General features: G+C 37.9%; 1 protein-coding gene and 1 long non-coding RNA gene across 3 annotated transcripts; one reads left to right on the top strand and one right to left on the bottom strand.

The window, feature by feature from the left end:
• Positions 1-250: 250 nt before the first annotated feature.
• Positions 251-2,896, bottom strand: LOC148043278 (uncharacterized). Its single transcript, XR_015698194.1, has 2 exons — positions 1,964-2,896; positions 251-771 (listed from the first exon to the last, which is right to left on the bottom strand). It is a non-coding gene; the product is annotated as an uncharacterized LOC148043278 (long non-coding RNA).
• Positions 2,897-3,216: 320 nt separating this feature from the next.
• PCID2 (PCI domain containing 2) lies at positions 3,217-19,572 on the top strand. Of its 2 annotated transcripts, none has more exons than XM_087726638.1 (15): positions 3,217-3,351; positions 4,268-4,341; positions 4,853-4,942; positions 5,811-5,884; positions 6,352-6,419; positions 7,233-7,272; positions 8,092-8,146; positions 8,350-8,453; positions 9,036-9,111; positions 9,217-9,358; positions 10,707-10,807; positions 12,784-12,857; positions 14,521-14,646; positions 17,326-17,449; positions 18,706-19,572. In XM_087726638.1, the coding sequence occupies exons 2-15, from the start codon at positions 4,306-4,308 to the stop codon at positions 18,793-18,795; spliced, it is 1,200 nt and encodes a 399-aa protein (XP_087582764.1). In that variant the 5' UTR covers positions 3,217-3,351; positions 4,268-4,305; the 3' UTR covers positions 18,796-19,572. The 2 variants fall into 2 exon arrangements, with proteins under 2 accessions (XP_087582764.1, XP_087582765.1); XM_087726639.1 differs by lacking the exon at positions 3,217-3,351 and adding an exon at positions 3,378-3,703.
• The last annotated feature ends 7 nt before the right edge of the window (positions 19,573-19,579 follow it).

Here is a 19,579-nt window from a genome sequence, read left to right as displayed (position 1 = left end):
CCTTATTAAAGATTTAGAAAACCTAGAAACAGAGATGTGTTATCTTCTGAGAGAGAGAATTTCTAATCTATAGCCCAGAGATATTTGAGTGTTAATTATTCATACTAAAATATTATTTTTTCCTTAGCAGGTTTTACTTTGATCAATTTTTTTCAAGTTTTACTTCAATTCATTTTTTTCAGTGAGCTGTAAACAAAAAACAATTCCTACCAAATAATAGGTACACTAAAGAAAAGACTCCAAACTGCCCTTGTAATAAAAGTAGCTACATTTTTATTGCAGGTTGTAACAAAGAGGTAAAGCACAGCAAAGACTCATGGATACTAAAAGCTTCCCGTGTCAAACACAAACATATATTTTGTGTCCTAAAGTGTTGAGCTTAGTGGTATTAGAAACTAAAGCAAAGAATTTAATTGATTCTAATTTTTCTTCATGTTGCTTATTTTCAAATACTCATTAAACAGAGGGAATATCCACAAATACACTAAATAAATAAAATGAAGGAAGGTTCAAGAATGTCACATTTCAGCAAATAGACTGTCTCAGTTTCCAAATGGCTCCAAGGTTCTGATGTAATTTAGGCTCGATGCCAAACATCTTCCCTTTATTATTGTACTTTGACAACTCTCCTAGGCTGTAATCTGCATGACAAGCAATAATGACCCTAGTCACAAGGCTAGGAGTGTTTGCACTGCAGGAAGAAGCCCAGATGTAGCTTTTGTTTGCATGCCAGCACAATTGTAACATATGTACTAACCTTGGTACAAAGTCCTGTAAAAATAAAGAACACTTTCAGAGTTAAAAATTACTCAGATTCATATGGAAAGTATAATAGCAGTGAAAGTTGTGAATCTTCAAAAATCACATTAAATAACAGTAGGGAAATGTTTACAATATAAAAAGTGCACCATGGAATGCAAAAGCAGAAACTTTAATGGGTGAAGCGAAGGAAGGAAGTTGCTATGGGATGCCAGATTTTATTAATGGTGGTGGTAGTATTACTATATTTTTATGATTTTGTATAATTCTGTAAACCATCTGGTGAGTTTGGAAGTCAGTGACACAGAAATGGCACAAATAAATGAACAGATCTAAATGTTGAAGTTGGAAAGGACAGAATACTATACAGGAGCATTGTATAGTTATGTGAAAATGTTCCAGTCATCCAGTCTGGATGACATTCAAAGGCTAATATCCTTTTACTGCAAGGGAATATACATGAGAAAACCTGGACAAGACATTATGGTTTTACTCTCACATCAAGTTGACTCCAATCCTATGTACACTCATCTGATAATGAAAGTATCAATTCAATTCTTCTATTGAGTAGAAGAATTCTTCCAGTTGATGTAGAGGTTTATATATAGGTGAGATTAATAGACACAATTTTTTAGGATTTCAAGATTCAAAGCCAGACAGGATACTTTTTAGACTTTAAAAGTATTGCATAGTATTTTGGCAGATACCTATCTAGGTTGTCAAAGCTAGAGTGACCATATGTACCTGTGGCTACAGAAAATCAATATCTGAAAGATATCACGAAGCCTAAATAAAAACTTAGTTAAATACTAAGCCACAAAGTCTAACTAAAATCTAACATATTTAGTCTTTAAAAGAAAAAAGAAAAACCAAGAAAGTCCAGTTGCCTCCTGAAAAAGCAACTTTGGGACAACCATGACCTGGATGACTGAGAATCTCTAGACTTCTAACATATTTAAGTTAATATAATTATATTATATTCTTAGAATACCACGGATGGGTCATCAAGAAATCAACTCCAGTTCTCACTCGAAACACAAATGACCAGGCTCACATCCCATTTCAGACACATTATGCAAAGATCTACGGTAGTTCTTTGGAAAAGGCTCTCTAATGCTGGGGAAAATGAAAGGAAAGAGTAAAAGCGGATGACCAGTAGCAAGGTACTTAGCTTTAGTTACAAACACGATAATTCATCATTCACCGTTGGGAGGCTTGCAAGAACAAACTGGGATAGATCCTCATGGAGAAAAATCTACGGGGTCTTCAGGAATTGAAAAGACTTGATGGCAATCAATCAATTTAATCGAACGGCACTGGACCACTCTATTATAAAAGCAAAAGGTTTTTCAAAGGAAGATCCATCCATCTTCCAATTTGGGCTCTTGGGTGTCTTACAAATGAACAACAGTACAGGTAGAAGACTTCTCGTGGGACCGGCACAGTTTGCTCACAAGTTCCAGAAGCGCCGCGCTGATTTCACCCGAGAGCTGCAGGGCAAACCGCGGCCGCAACCAGAGCGATTCTTTCTTGCTGGCTGAGCCCCGGGCCCTTCCTCGAGGCGCGTCTCAAAATGGCTCCTTCGCCTCTCGCCCGAGGGAGATGTTCTCGCAGACTCAAGAGTCCATTTCGTCGTCTGAACAGCACAACAGACTTGAGAAGCGGGGGTTGGACTTGAAGACCTCGAAGGTCCCTTCTAACTCTATTCTGATTGATTCCTCCAATAGGATCTTCCTCCTCGCTAGTTATAGCGCCGATCCACTCATCAGCCTGCACAGAATCTGCCTAAAATTGCGCTGCCTTGTTGGTAGCCAAAGTTAGGCGTGCAATCCTAACAAATGGCTTGTGGTTAAATTAGACTTTTGCAGGCTTTTTCCTCTTGACGGACTTTATTTTTGTCTTCGTCTCCTTAGGAAAATTGAGAACTGCATGAAAAATCAGAACTATATATTCCCTTAAATGACAACAGGTTTACTCTAAACGCAAATAAATTTATTTCTGGTTCAATCCGTAAATTATGCATTGAAATTAGCTGACCAAACGGATAGCGCAAGCAAAAAGTAAGGTGTCCATATTGGGCTTTTAAGTTGGAGATATGAGAAAAAACTAATACTAGAAATATGGACTGAAAAACACTCCAGGTCATTATACCCCTTTGCTGCCCTCTAGCGGGCGCCGGATTTTTTTTATACTTTCGCTCATTGCTTTCTCCGAGCCCCCACCCCATCATTTGCATCGCCACGCCCTTCTCGTTCCGTTGGATTAGTGCCGAGGAGTCGCTTCCACTGTAGGGACTGGGAATAGGCGGAACATTAAACCGGAATCGGCCAATCCGCGATAGAGGACCCCGACAGCTGCTCTGCTTGGCTCGCCTATCTGCAGGGTGACCCAGCAGTGACGTAGTTCAGGAATCGGCCTCCTGGTAGGCAGCGCTGGAAGAAATAGGGCAGCCAATAGGAGAGTTGTGCGCATGCGTACCGCACATCGTAGTTGTTGGTGAAGGCTCAGTTATTGATTCCGGAAATCGAGATTATTTTCCTGCGAAGCTTTTGCTCTACTGCAATAAACGTGTTGGTCCTCATGTTCCAGAAGGTTCCGTCTTTTTCTCGTATTAAATCTTGCTTTGATGCATGTGCAGAGGGTCTCTTTTTTGCTTTCGCGGCTGATTAGCTCTCGCAGCCACGAACAACCGTGATCAATGTGTTATTAGTGCCACTCAGGTCAGTTGCACATCGGCTTTGCTTCCAATCACCGATGGGAGCTGTGTTTCAATGCCATCTGCCAGCCCGCCCTTAATCCTTCCTCGAACCTGATAGCAAAAGCAGCCCCTGAAACTTTTAAGTTTAGCTTTTCTACAAAGATTTTATCCTTTTCTGTTTTTCTGCCATGGAGCATCGCCGGGCTAAAAAAGAACAATTGAATTAATCGAATGACTTCATGTGGAGTAAATACAGCTTTTCTCAGTTGATCAACTAATTTAAAAAATCAATTTTGATCTACAAATGGCTTTATTTAAAGAATAATTTGTAGTATCACAGCTGAGACCTACACGTATTCATGAGAGAATCTCAACTTTTATGTGCTGAAGGAGGCTGGCTTCTAGGGGGTCAATTTTAGGAAGAGAAAACATCCCTTAAATAAGTGCTTAAATGATGGGCATCCTAAAGGCAAGGAACTGTTACTAATAAGTCTGCTTCCAACTAATTATTAATGGCTGCCAGAGAAAAGTAATGTGCAGCCCTCTGGATGGAAGAGAGGGAGAAAACAGTCCAATTCATAGATTTAAATCACATTTAAAGATTCCAGTTGGATAGGCCTTAGGGGATGGGAGTTGGAATTATTCTTGAAAAAGTAGTAGCAGCAGTGAAATTATATAAATACAGTAAGTGATATTTCCCCCCCCCCCAATATTGTGCTAAAAGATTTGAGACTAGCTGGGATTTTTGAGCCCCTTTTGGCTAACTTTTGTACTATTATTTTTATTGTACTAATGTCTGCTGTTTTTCAGGTTAAAGCATCCACTTAATTTTACGCAGTACTCTTTCAATGGCACATATCAGTATCAATCAATACTTGCAGCAGGTAATTGATAAGTCTAATTTGAAAAAAGAATCATCTGCTATTAGTCATTCATTTTAGTATACTTTGAAAAATTCTTCTAATCTAACTTCCAAATCCAATAATGCTCTGTTGAATGTACAGGGAAATAGTAGAAGCATTTTGCCTTCAATAATTGCATGAGATTACTTTAAAAATCACTTTAAATTAGTCATATCTTTTTCTTATTTCATTGCTATTTTTGCTATTTTTAGTTACTAAGAAATGAGACTTGTAGAAAGGCCCAGCTCTATTCCTTCCTGATTATGGGGGGTTCTCCATAAGTATAAAAATTGTATGTACAGCATGTAATTTCCAGATGTTCATAGACTCCAGTTCCAAATACCAGTGGTGAGAACTATTCAGCAATATCTGGAAGGTCACATGTTACTCCCTACTGCTGGGCACCATGATGGTTCTAATCAAAACTAGCAAGAGTTGATACAGTTTTCTTATTGGTCCTCTAATACTAAATTTACATGGTTTTCTTTCATAGGTACTAGAATCTATTGATGGCAGAGATGGATTATTTTGTGCAGAATTAGTGTCATTTAAACATCCTCATGTTGCAAATCCTAGACTGCAGGTAACACATTTAGACTGCAATCCTGTAAATTTATTGAAGTTCTGCTGAACTCATAAAGAAACATGACATATTTATTCCTGAATAGAAATATATAGGATTGTCAGATAGCCATAATTAGAGCCAGGGAAAATACTTTAAAATACAGTTTGAACTGTTGATTCATTGTGAATTCCATGCCTAAAAGCTACTGCAATGTTTACTTATGTTTTAATGACAAGGAGGTATCTCCTTGTGCTTGCTCAATGTAAAAGGTGTATTCAACAGTCTTCCTACAGAACTGGTTTGCCATCTTTTTAAGAAAAGGTTGGGCATCCACCTCTGAAAGAGGGTTTAACTCATTTTTCTATACATTTCAAAAGATTGGAATAAATAATCTTTGTGGTTCGTACTACAGAATTCTGTGATTCTAAAATCAGTATATTGTACTGTCTTTTTAATAGCCAGCTTTTAGATTAAATGCTGCCCCATGCAAGGATTTGGTTTCTCATGATCATTGTACCTTAAACTTTTGAAACCATTTGCTTTCTGAGTTCATTTTTTTCCTTTTTTGAGTTGCAAGTATAATTTATCCTTGTTATAAAATGTGAACCTTAGTCACTCTTGAATCTAATTCCAGTGATTCCTCTCTCCCATACTATATATCATTGATTGAAAGAACGACGACTCTGTAAATATCTTCAAAACTTCTTAAAAATTAAATGTGGCCAGGTGGTATGCTTACAAAGTTATTATTATTATTATTTGTTTCAGCTGCTATGAAAGAAAAAGCCAAAGGCAGCTAAGTTGTACTTCTAAAGCGTCATGGTTTTTGTCAAACTATTTTATGGTAACAAGGCCTCATTTTCCTTTTGGTCTATTTTATAACTAGCTTTCATCTCCAGAAGAAAAATGTCAACAAGTGCTGGAACCACCTTATGATGAGATGTTTGCTGCTCATTTAAGGTAAAACTGGGTGAGACAAGATGTCCCATTCAAGTATTTCAAGTAGTCACAAATAGAACCTTGCACTAAAAACATCATCTTAGCAATTATTCTGAAAGTGTAAAAGTGGCTGAAATGGGGCAAAAGAATAGGTTTTTTTAAACCCAGTTATTCCATAAAAATGAATATTTGCATAGAATTGTACCTGAAAAATTTTGAAGTAGAAAAATAAAACATTCTAACTATATCAGAAGTAAGCATTCTACTCAACTACCCTCTTTAGCAAATGAAATTGACTATTATTAATTTGTTGCCATTTAAGAAGTGTGATATTTAAATTACAGGATAAATATACTAAGAAGCAAGAAGTACAATTGGATTTACTAATGAAAAACGTGTTTAGGATTTATTAAATAGAAGTAAAGAGAATATAAGCCAGCTTAGTTTTGGTTATTATTTAAAATTCATGTTTCATTTTTTAAAAATAGATGTACTTACGCAGTTGCCAACCATGACTTTGTAGAAGCATACAAATGCCAAACAGTGGTAGTACAATATCCTTTACCATTTGCTCGTTTGAAAATCTGCAGTGGAATTTGGAGTTAAGCTTTCAGCACAAACTACAGAATTACCAATGTTGGGTTAAGGACCAAGTAAATGTTTGATCTACTACTTAAACTCAGGCTCTATCTATATTATTAACAGGGTCAACTATACTGTAATTGGATGTAAATGCTGAAAAAATTCTGGCTTTACACCCAATGTAAATCTTCATGCCTGGCTTTTATAGTCAATGGATTTACATTTCTAGATAAGGAGGATGTTAACATTTGGTAATTAGCATGTTGTAATAGCTAAGATGCTGAGCTTTTCGATCAGAAAGGTCGGCAGTTCGGTGGTTCGAATCCCTAGAGTCACATAATGGAGTGAGCTCCCGTTACTTGTCCCAGCTTCTGCCAACCTAGCAATTCGAAAGCATGTAAAAAATGCAAGTAGAAAACTGGGAACACCTTTGGTGGGAAGGGAACAGTATTTTGTCATGCCGGCCACATGACCACGGAGATGTCTTCGGACAGCGTTGTTTGTTCGGCTTTGAAACGGAGATGAGCACCGCCCTCTAAAGTCGGGAACGAGTAGCACATATGTGCAAGGGGAACCTTTACCTTTAATAGTTGTGGCCTCTTCTGTTCAAAGTGTGTGTGGCTTCTGTCATCCACATCCTGTGAACGTCCATATTAAACCATGGACATTATATTTGGCTTTTTATATCGGTGTTAAGTTGTGGGTTCACACTTAGAGCTGGGTCACCAAATTCCATGATTTTTTAAAATGAATCACGTTTCATCAAATTTCCTTATATTCTCTACATCTTTCCTGAGAGCTTTTCAAGCACACAAAGAAGAAAACTGGTAAGTACCTGATTAACATAAATCTATATATTAAAATATAAATGAACTGGCCTGATGAGAAATATTCCATTTGACGTAGGTAGAGGAAGACAAGGGATAACCCATTTTAATAAGAGCCGAGGTGGCGCAGTCGTTAAATGCAGCACTGCAGGCTACTTCAGCTGACTGCAGGTCTGCAGTTCGGCGGTTCAAATCTCACCGGCTCAGGGTTGACTCAGCCTTCCATCCTTCCGAGGTGGGTAAAATGAGGACCCGGATTGTTGTTGGGGGCAATATGCTGGCTCTGTAAACTGCTTAGAGAGGGCTGAAAGCCCTATGAAGCGGTATATAAGTCTAACTGCTATTGCTATTGCTAATATCTCAAATGTTCCGCAACTTAGAACAAAAACAGAAGCAAAGCGATCTCTTGGTGGACCAAAAATAGCAGTTTGTCATACATAAAGAATGGCATGGAGATAAAAGAAGGCTAGAAAGACAACTAAATCAACATTTGATTTTATTTGCATTAAGCTAGACTTTGCTATAATTTTTAGCCAAATGACTATCCTCAATAAATACTAAAAATGGATTTGAAACAGCCATGAAATCTCTGAAGGCCTCATTTGTCCTGGGTAAATGTGGGCTTAGTTATTGGTGTGCTTTTTCCATGTTCCTGAATATTTGGAGAAATTAAAGGAACTCCTTAGAAACTGTAAACTTTCATTGTCCATGTTACAATAATAAGAATAAAAGATGTTTTGTTGCTATGTTTAAAAGTATGCAGCAGATTATTTTTCACTGTTTGCAAAATTAACCCTGTGTTGAATTTTCATTTGCCAGGGCTTTACATATTATGTATGCAGTGGCACTTGATCTTCGAATTTTTGCCAACAGTGTAAGTATTACTGCTTGGGCCAAAATTAATAGATGCTGAAGGAATGGAAGAGATTGGGAGGGACTGGGTAACAAATGGAGATGCTCTGGTCTTGGCCTGAAACATGTTCACAAAGGTATTTGTTCACTCTGAGTGTATGTATTCTGTCCCAACTTAGTGAGTGGAAGGCTTAAGTGTGATTGCATTTCACTGTATCATGATAGGCTGATCAACAACTAGCAAAGAAAGGCAAAGGCAAAGTTGGTGATATGTTGGAAAAAGCAGCTGAACTTCTTATGAGCTGTTTCCGTGTATGTGCAAGTGACACGTGAGTAGATCCTTAGTCCTAGGTTAAATTGTTGGAAATGTAGATTACAGTTTTTATACCTTGTAAACTGGTACGTAGGCTTGTTATATGTCAGTATTCCTTGACTTGGAAGACAATTGTGAAATTGCCCATAAGGTTGAATTAGGAATTCTTTGAGTGCTTTATTATAGCAAATTATTAACCATATTTTCCTAAAGCAGAGGTTATTTTTCTTAAGACAAAGTTTCCTCAGTGTTAAAATTTGAATTTGTAGGGTTGAAAATTAATGTAAATATTAATTCATTGATAAATATCACAATTAAAACTGGCCTTCATAATATTTATATTATTTATTATGATTTTATTTATTAAATTTTTACGCGTCTCATCTCCCTATAAAGTGACTCTTATATATGCCACATTAGATCTGATTAGCTCAGTAGAATGTTTCTGAATATGTGTAAAGAGGATTATGATGTTAGTAAAGACCTTGGTTATGATTTTTGTATGCAAAAATACTTGTTTAGGAATGTGGCTTAAAGCCTAATATGTGTGTTTAAGGCTAAAAAAGTATTTTGATCATTTTTGTAATATTTGTTACAGTCGAGCCAGCATTGAGGATTCAAAAAAGTGGGGCATGTTGTTCCTGGTAAATCAACTATTTAAAATATATTTTAAGGTATGACAGGAACTTGGAAAATCTTATCATGAATTCTTTCTTTTTAACTCAAGATTGTTATCACACATGTAACTTCCCCTCTGCTAACAATGTTGCTCTTTCCAGATCAATAAACTTCACCTATGTAAACCATTGATAAGAGCAATTGATAGCTCAAACCTTAAAGATGAATATAGCATGGCACAAAGAGTTACATACAGGTACTATGTTGGAAGGAAGGCCATGTTTGATAGTGATTTTAAACAAGGTATTTATCATATTAATATAATTGATGGTTTTTTTTTGCTATGAACGTCTGTATATTAATACATTTAAAAAGTTGGTTTGATATGTCTGATCCCAGTATCGTAAGAATACTGCAGGTTACAGATATATGACTGCGGATAAACTCACCTTAATTTATTGTCAGTACAAATTATTGAAATTAAATTGCTAATTTTGTTAAACTGTGGAGGGAACATCATTTCTATTATTTAGAAGGTCCAACATGTTGTGGATGTTCCTGATTTTTCTACTTCCTTTCCCATTTTGATATTCCTTCCATCCATTTGTCTCTAGCTAGTATTTGTACACTGATATTTTCACTAGTCATATATGTTGAATTAATATTAGCTTTCATTGATGCTACTGATGCTACTACATTGATCACAATTAATTTCTAATCTGAGAGATGAATATCTATAGAAGGAAAGAGGAACATGTGAGGTTCTTTCGGTGATTATACTATAAAGCAGTCTTAACATCAAATTCAGAAGCATAAAATTATTTTATATTCTAATGTTTTGAGGTGTGCCTTCTGATTTTTGTTTCTTATTTCCAGAGTTAAAAGTAGAGTGTGGGAAAAATGAAATGGTCTGTTTCAGGTTAAATCAAACTCGTTAATTAGGTTGATTAAAAACTAAGCGTTCCCTTCTACTTTAAACATTTTGAAAACAAGACAGTGCTCACTTTTCTGACAATCGTGAGATTGACATTTGTTGCTCTTCAGAAAACTGATGTAGTAAAATTCAGGACTAAGTATGATTAGGGAGAACGTTCTATTAAACTTGAGTATTTGTACAAACCACTATTGAGAATAATCATTATGGTTTTTCTCTCTAATGCATGCTGGCTGGGGAATTCTGGGAATTGGAAGTTCTCCCTCTTAAAATGGCCAACACTGAGATACTCTTAATGTACATAATGTATACTAAAATCTCATTTGATTTTATTTTTGCTTTGATATAAAAACATACATGTTGAAGAGCTAGATTTTACACTGTAATAAGATATATGCAATCTTCCAGAGCACTGGCTATGGAGCCACATTTGAAAAGATTGCTAAAAAATGATTATGGATAAACTCACCTTAATTCATTGTTAGTACAAATTATTGAACTAGATACATTACTAATTTCATTAAAGTATGTGTGGAGGGAACATTATTTCCTGTTATTGTTTAGAAGATCCAACATGTTGTGGATTTTTTACTGTTATTGTTTAGAAGATCCAACATGTTGTGGATTCTCCTGATTTTTCTACTATTTTTAAGCCCAGTACTTGCTCTTGGTCTATGCTGATGAGTTATGGTGTGCCTCCTCTTTGTCTTCTTGCAGCTGAAGAGTATCTGTCTTTTGCCTTTGAGCACTGTCACCGGTCTTGTCAGAAAAACAAACGGATGATATTGATTTATTTGCTGCCAGTGAAAATGTTACTGGTGAGTGGCATTTGAATGTATCAGTCTTCCCCCAGGAGAGATTCCGAACTTTGATGAATAATGTAAAAAATCGGAATTATAAGAATGTGTCCTGGATATTCTCAAATTAGCTGTTGGCCTGCTCCTTTCATCCATTCTATCTTCTATTTAAGGTTTGTCTTTTTTCTGGCCAGGTGAACACGTTTCTGCAAAGCTTGGACTGGCAACTGTCCAATTTTTAAAAGAAAGACTAGAGCTCTGTTTGGAGTTCATTCAATGTAATGGAAGAAGCTGGCACTTTGCTTTGTAGCAAGCTGGGGTTCCTATTTATTCTTGCCAACCCAGTGAACTGTTTGAAAGAAATTATATAAAGCGCTCAGGACTGTTTCTGAGGTCTATTTGTTTGGCAACAGAATGACTCTATAAAAACCACACAGAAGGGGACAAATTTAGAAGTCAGAAGAAAGATAGCGTTTAGAAATGGTCCAGGGCTGCCTTGGAACTGTAGAAAAAACAACAACTACATGGGAAGGCTTCTAGGACATGGCGCTGAATGCTACTGACTCCACTCCTCTAGGCCCACTTCCCTCCTCCTTCATCATCATGCGATCCAGAGTTGAGTAGATGCAGCTCACATATACACAAACAGAAATGAAGTTTAAGGACAGAACAGAAATACAGTTGCAACTTGTTAATTCATTACCCAGACAAAACTACTAGTGCTTCCTAAGGCTACTTCAGGTAAAGGGGTTGAAAAGAATTCTTTCCCTACCTTGTTTAAATGAAAAAGAATGTTAATGTGAAAATGATGATAGGTGTTTTGATGGATATCAAGTCAGGTACCAGCAGATTAGAAATTTTGGTCTTAAAGTATGTTCTGATACTTAGTAAAGAATTGGGGAATGAGCCCTTTTTTGGCCAGAGATTTATGGAGTTGCCCATCATAAGTACAGTTTATGGAAGAAGCCATGTAAGATTTGGGCCTCCCAAGGCATACAAAATAGGTGACTTAGTGGCTAAGATGTCACGCTTGTCAATCAGAAAGGTCGGTAGTTCGGCGGCTCAAATCCCTAGCGCCGCATAACGGAGTGAGCTCCTGTTACTTGTCCCAGCTTTCGCCAACCTAGCAGTTCAAAAGCATGTAAAAATGCATGTAGAAAAATAGGAACCATTTTTGGTGGGAAGATAACAGTGTCCCATGCATCTTCGGCATTTAGTCATGCCAGCCACATGACCACGGAGATGTCTTCGGACAGCACTGGCTCTTCGGCTTTGAAATTGAGATAAGCAACAGCCCCCCCCCCCCCCCCAAGTCGGGAATGACTAGCACATATGTGCCTTGGGAACCTTTAACTTTTTAGGCATATAAAATTGTTAGCTGTACACTTGTTACATAGCTTTTTTGTTTTGTAGCTCCAGGTAGTCAAGGAAAACGTGAAACTGGATTAGTATGCCATCGTACGTGGTTTGGGAATGGCAGCCTGGATTCCAGAGAGCCAGAATCATTAACAAATTTCCTGAGCTGCTTAGTTGGAACTTCTGTTGCAAGCACTTAAGAATAAAGTGATGACTTCTTCATGAGGCAGGAACTGTAGTTCAAGTTTCAGAGCACAGGAAGAGGAGAAAGAGCAGTTCTTTGGTACCTTTTGCTAAATGGAAAACTCCCAACTCCAGATCCAATGGAAAGCGATTCCTGTCAATAGATTTTTTTTTGCTACATTCAGAATTAGTCTTTCTGTTAATGCTGTTCTGTAGGACACTTTAGAGATATGACTTTGGTCTAACTTGACCCAGTTTGGGATCCCATTAGGATCCTTGCTACATCTGGATATTATGTGGGTAGTAGGCAGCCAGAAACAATGTCTTTTGTGCTAGGAGATTAGCTATGATGATAATTAGCAGAACAACTCATGACTGTTTATAGCTTTAGGTAAAAAACTGATTATTGGTGTTTCTAATTTTTGGCATTGAGTTTAAAATTATGCTTGGATTTTCAGGGCCATATGCCAATGATCCAGCTTTTAAAAAAGTATGACCTCATGCAGTTTGCAGAAGTTACACAAGCTGTGAGGTAAGTTTCATTTATGGAAATGCATACTTCTAATCCTATTAGTGTAGTAAGACTGCAAACTATTTTTCTTACAATGTAGATAACAAGCTGTTGAATGTTGCTTTACTATTATATTTAAAAAATGCTCTTTTAGTCCCTAGTTTCATAGTAATATAATGAAATAATGAAAAAGTTGCAATGCAGATTAAACGAATATTCTCCTCTCCTCAGAAAATAAATGGAACATCCCAACCATAACCACATTTGAGCTGTAACTGCTTGCTTTATACTAATGCCCTGCCATTGCAGTCTCACCCTTTGCAAAGTAGATCCCAGAATCCAAAACGTTTCCAATCGATTTGCTCAATATTGCTATCTCCAAATATTGGTTTAGTGTGATATGTACAAGCAGAAACATCCCAGGCAAAGTCATGATTTGTGGACTTTCTCATTTCTCCTCCATGAAACCAGGAGGAAGAACAAAGTAAAATTATGTTTTACTTTGACTAGATCTCTTCTTTCATATAAACTGGAATGTTAATTTACTGATTTGTTCTGGTTTTTGTAAACTGGTTGTTAATTTATTTCTGGTCTTCTTTCTGAAGAATATCATGCTTGTTGCTGGTTCTAAGTTAACATGCCCTTTCCAGGCAATTGAATGCTGTATCTGTTGTATTTCTCCTTCTTGTAGGAGGACAGTTGCTTGCGATGGAAAATTATTAATAGTCTGTAGTGTGAAGTAATGATGCTTCATTAGGTTATGAAAGAGTTTTGATGCCTTTATAGCACGGGTGTCAAACTCGATCATGTCACGTGATGTATCACAACGGTTTTTGCCTTTGCAGAGTGGGCATCCGGCCCACAATTTGCCAGTTTGACACCCCTGCGTTTAATGTAGGAGGATCAAGGTGGGAAAAAGTAATTGACCGACTACCTATCAGTAATGATAGTTAGTTAATTAAGATAACACCTCTGAATAAACCAGAAAAGATTGAACAAGACTATAACTCTTGGACTGTTAGATTAGAATTCCATATTGCCTGCTGCCAATTACCTCCACTAGACCGATTAGATCCCACAGATTAGGCCTCCTCCGAATTCCATCCGCCGGCCAATGCCGACTGGCGACTACCCAGAGGAGAGCCTTCTCTGTGGCTGCTCCGACCCTCTGGAACGAGCTCCCTGTGGAGATTCGAACCCTCACCACCCTCCAGGCCTTCCGCAAAGCCCTTAAAACCTGGCTGTTCCGACAGGCCTGGGGCTAAAGAGCTGTTGCCCCCCCCCTCGAATGGTATGACTGCTGTGTGTTTTTAAATTATGTATTGTTATGTTCCGTTTTTTATTTTTTGTCTGTACCCCCTTCCCCTGATTTGAATTGTGAGCCGCCCTGAGTCCCCTTGGGGAAAAGGGCGGCATATAAATGTAATAAAATAAAATAAAATAAAATCATATTTCCCCATAATAATATGTCAGGTTAAAGTGAAACAGAGTTTTAGTTTACTCTTCCTCTTGACTGTGGGGGAAATGACAAGATACTGGAAAAGTCAAATAAATAGATGGCTTCCTATGAAGTTACTTGTTGCTCATCACTCATCACGTGATTATGCAACCCAACTTATATGTAGATACAGTCATTGTGAATTTTTGGGAATGTTCAAAATCTTTATTTTTAAAATTCTTTTAGTGAAGGGAACCTTCTTTTATTAAACGATGCTCTGGCAAAACATGAGACGTTTTTCATTCGCTGCGGTATCTTCCTTATTCTTGAGAAGCTGAAAATCATCACCTACAGAAACCTCTTCAAGAAAGTGTAAGAGTTTCATTTATATTGCTTGGCATGGCTAAGGAGTCATTAACTGTGTACAATATGATGTTATAATAGGGAAAAAGTCAGATCAACGAGAATTAGAGGTAGTCCTCGACTTATGACCACAGTTGACCAGCAATTTCTGATATTTGATATTTGTTAAGTGAGTTTTGTCCCACTTTCTGGCCACAGATGTTAAGTGAATCACTGCAGATGTTACATTAGTAACACAGTTTAATGAACCTGGCTTCCCCATTAGCAGTAGCAATAGCATTTAGACTTATATACGGCTTCATAGTGCTTTGCAGCCCTCTCTAAGCGGTTTACAGAGTCAGCCTATTGCCCCCAACAATTTGGGTCCTCATTTTACACACCTCGGAAGGATGGAAGGCTGAGTCAACCTTGAGTCTGTTGAGATTTGAACTGCCAAATTGCAGTCAGCTGGCAGTCAGCAGACATAGCCTGCAGTACTACACACTAACCACCGCACCACCAAGTCACCATTGATTTTGCTTGCCAGAAGGTTGCAAAAGGTTGGTCACATGATCTCAGGACACTGCAACAGTCATAAATATGAGTCAAATGCCAATTGCCATTCCCACGCACATGGGGATGTTGCAATGGTGTAAGTGTGAAAAACAGTCATAAGTCACTTTTAGTGCCATTGTAATATTGAACAGTCACTAAATGAACTATTGTAAGTCAACAACTATCTATATATTATGTATTTACTCTTTATTGTAAGGAGTACTTTTTGAGTTTACACTTGTTGAGCAAAGAACCTCTGACCATCTTCCTAAATGGAAATTTCTGCTTGGAAAATCTTTTAATCAGTAATATGTTTGCCAGAAGCATCTGGAATCTATTTTTTTTAATGTAAGATGCCATATTTTAGATTTTCAGAGACTTGCCTGTTGTTTTAACTATCTGGCAAGAAAAATACTGTCCCTCTGCATTTTTTAAAAAAAGAGAGGTTCCCATCTGAGATGGGAATCGGAAAGCTATCTTTTCCGACTGTAGTAACTATACAGACCAGCCGAGAAAAGTCATATTAAGGGTATAAAGAGAATTGTTTGATTTATATGAATTTTATATTCTGTTTTGATTCAGCATTTATAGCTAGTAATAGAAATAATGCTTTATGTGAGCTGAATTATTCTGGAATAAGCAGACTGGCTTATTTGGATTAACCCTAATCTATTAGTAAAATATCAAGATTCTCTTTCATTCCCCAAATAAAGTAATAATGGGGCAGTTTGGTTCCACATATTTGGGATTAACCAAATATTAGGGCAGTGTTTCTCAACCTTGGCAACTTGAAGATGTCTGGACTTCAACTCCCAGAATTCCCCAGCCAGCGAAAGCTGGCTGGGGAATTCTGGGAGTTGAAGTCCAGACATCTTCAAGTTACCAAGGTTGAGAAACACTGTATTAGGGACTAATTAGACAACTCATATCCATTGGGTCATCCTCATATATTTCCTTATCAAAACGGAGAATGCAAGTCCGTTTCTGTCAGCAGCCATGATCACATGATCCCCATTGACTTTCTCCCTGCAAACTTCTCAGGCTTTCCCATTGACTTGTGGGAAGGTGTCAGGGAATGTTGTAAATGAGGATCAGGTAACCATGGCAGCAGAGCAGTGGCCCTGAACAGCAGCTCAGTTGTGCTGACACGGCAAGAACTTTCCAAAATTTCATTCCCATGGCAATAATGGGTTCTCACATTCTAGAAGTTAGCCCCTATGAGGTACCTTGCTGGAACGGTTTTTCCCTATGATGCACTGTTTCGCCCAGTTAAAGGTTGCATGCGTGTTTGTGTGTACGTGTGTGTACATTTACACATACATGCAAGCATATATACAAACACACACTATACTGTGTTTCCCCGAAAATATGACAGGGTCTTATATTTTTTAGACCCACAAAATATGGCCTTGGGCTTATTAGAGGGGGAGGGCTTATTGTTTTGGGGTTGCCGGGCGGCTGCTCCCTTGCAAGCGGGCTCCCGAAGAGCCGGGCACAGCCTCAGGGGCAAAGGAGCCATGAGGTGACCATGCTCACCAGCAGCCACCCGGCAACCCCCCCCTCCAGCCGGGCAGAGCACCATTCACTGACCTAGGGAGTATCCCTAAGGCGCCAAGCCATATGGCGCTCTGCCTGCCCCCCAGCTCCCACGGCTTGGCACATTTGGGATACCCCCTATATCAGTGCATGGAGCTCTGTCCGGCTGAAGAGGGGGGTTGCGCGAGCGCCTGCTCTGCCCCCAGCTCACATGCCTCCCAGCCTCACCATGCCCTGGGCCAGCTGTCTTTGCAGCCGGCAGCGAGCTCCGAGCAAAACTTCTTCTCCGGCTTCCAAACTCCGGAACCCGGCTTCTGATTCTTCCAGCAGCGGCCGCTCTAGGAGTGTTTTCTATGGTTATGGGCAGGCTGCCGGACAAAGTCTTCCGGCAGCCTGCCCATAACCATACAGCACAAGTCGTAACCAAAATGAAATTTGGCTGGATCCACCAGAGTACGTGGCAAAATCTTTTCTCAGAAAAGTAAGATATGTAGATGGTTCCATTCACAGAAATATTGAGAAGGTAGCGAGGGCATAGATCTGGAGGTTGAGGCATAGACTAGGTTGGAATTACTATCAGTAATAGTGACTGGGATGTTTTTTTCTCCTTTCCTTCAGATATTTGTTACTTAAAACTCACCAGCTATCTCTAGATGCCTTTCTGGTTGCCCTGAAATTCATGAAAGTCACTGATGTTGATATTGATGAAGTCCAGTGCATTTTGGCTAATCTCATTTACATGGTAAGTGTTGGCATTCATAACATGGCATGGATAAAAACAACATGTGCTGTTGTTGTAGACTTACCGTACTATAACATTAACGTCTCTGAATCCTACTTTTATATACAGTGAACGTACTCTGTATATTCATAAGCATTAAAGGACAAATGGTTACTCAATGGACAATGGGATTGGACAAGTTTTTTTCTCCATTACATATTTTTCCAGCATTGTATTAATGGTATATTAAAAACTAGCTTATAGTCAGAGGAACATTGTCAGCTTTCCCAGGTTCTGTTTTAGGATGAGAGTACATCAGCCTTGTGCCTTTGGGCTTCACTGAGGTAACGGATCCCAAAATTCCCAGCCACCTTAATCAGTGGCCAAGCTGGCAGAGAATTCAGAAATTCATGGTTTTGGTACAGCTGGAAGGCAACAGATTCAGGGAAAATAGATATCCATGGTATCAGCAGCAATGATGTATGGAAATAATTATATAACAATGTTGATTCAAAAAAAAAGTAATTCCTTTATACCTGCTTGATACCTTTTAGTGCCCCTTTCTAGGTCTGGTGCCTTCCAACCAGTATTGAATTTTAGCTGCCCAAATACTTATCTAGCATGTTGAAAGATCATCTTGATTTGGAATTCTGGGATTTAACTTTATAAATACACGTGTTTATATTTGGGTAATCTGGAGGATGCCAAGTTGACTTAGAACAGCAGTTCTTCAATTGGAGGTAATTTGGGCCTATGTTGGGAGTAATGGAATAATTTGTAATTTCTGGTTTGTGAGTTGAGGATCCGGTTTGGGATTATCTTTCTCCTGAGACACATGTGCAAAACAAGAGAATCTGTTTTTTGGGGATGGGTGATGGGATAATGACATTATTAAAGACCAGGAAAAGGAGCATTAATTCAGAATATGTCTTAACTTTGTTTGCAATATACTCTGTATATTCATACAGTTTCCTGCTTGAATATTAATGCAAAATAATCTGTTAATCTTATAATTTTACTTACGTTACCTACTCTCACTCAATTCACCATACATTAGCCCGGTGCCCTGTACGTGCCTTATTCAAATTATCTAGTGTCTTAATCACACAACCTCGCACAACATGTGCCTGTGCATAATATTGCTTTAATCTGTAATTACTCTTTTAAAAATGGCATACATTGAAAAATATACATAGTTAAATAAATATTGAAACCCAAGAAATATATTATTCTATATTTACCAGGCTGATGCTTGTTGGTTTTTCTTCCCAAACTAGGGTCATATTAAGGGCTATATATCACATCAGCATCAGAAGCTTGTTGTCAGCAAGCAAAATCCATTCCCTCCACTTTCTACTGTCTGCTGAACTGAGGAATGTTGCTTCTGGATGGGGATTAGGAAGGGGGAGCCCTCTTTAAAAGCTTGAACAGTCTTGTATTTAGGACAAAAGCGATGGGAGAACTAAGAGGGGCACGTTGAAGAGATTGCCACAGCACAGAAGAAAACGAACAGCTCCATTACTTCCTTCCACTCAAAGGAAATGATTATGATCTCTGTAATCTTCAGGACCACCTTTTGGAAGGCAATTTTCAGAATAGGTACAGAATGAACTATGTATTGTTCCATCAAAAAGAATGTGTGGAGTTTTCTTGATAAAAATCTCAAATCGAATAAACAGCACTATATTCTGTTGATAACCTCTGGCGAGCTCTTCATAACATGACCATAATTGATGTTTCCAATTTTAATATTGCTATAATATTTTTTTAAAAAAACCATGTAATGACTTAATGTGTTACCTTTCAAAGTTTAATTAAATGTAGCAAATGAAAAATAATAGTTGGATATTTTACATTTTTTAATTGTAAATTTAGGGTACTTTCAGTGAGACAGCCTGTTGTTAATATAACTTCAGAACCTATAAGGCAATTTAGAGCTTCTATTAAGCATCTCATTAAGTAATTATCTGCAGGGCACATACAATCAATCTAGTTTACAGTGGTATGAATTATAAAATTCTTGTTATTATTGTACTAGGTTTTCTCCTTTGCATTTCTTCATGTTTGTATATTAGAAACAATGATCTCAGAAATTATTCTCCTGAAGAGAATACAAAATTAAATACACGTTACTGGGAAACATAGATTTAA

Source organism: Thamnophis sirtalis, unplaced genomic scaffold (assembly GCF_051295495.1).
Source record: "Thamnophis sirtalis isolate CommonGarterSnake01/CBP01778 unplaced genomic scaffold, rThaSir2_p1.2 scaffold_12, whole genome shotgun sequence".
NCBI lineage: Eukaryota > Metazoa > Chordata > Lepidosauria > Squamata > Natricidae > Thamnophis > Thamnophis sirtalis.
This window is presented reverse-complemented; position numbering and strand designations above follow the sequence as displayed.

Coding starts and splice junctions, on each gene's coding strand:
- PCID2 (XM_087726638.1), top strand. CDS start 4,306: ATGGCACATATCAGTATCAATCAATACTTGCAGCAG. Junction 9,112..9,216: donor TATTTAAAATATATTTTAAG/GTATGACAGGAA, acceptor TGCTCTTTCCAG/ATCAATAAACTTCACCTATG. Junction 12,858..14,520: donor GAAGTTACACAAGCTGTGAG/GTAAGTTTCATT, acceptor AAATTCTTTTAG/TGAAGGGAACCTTCTTTTAT.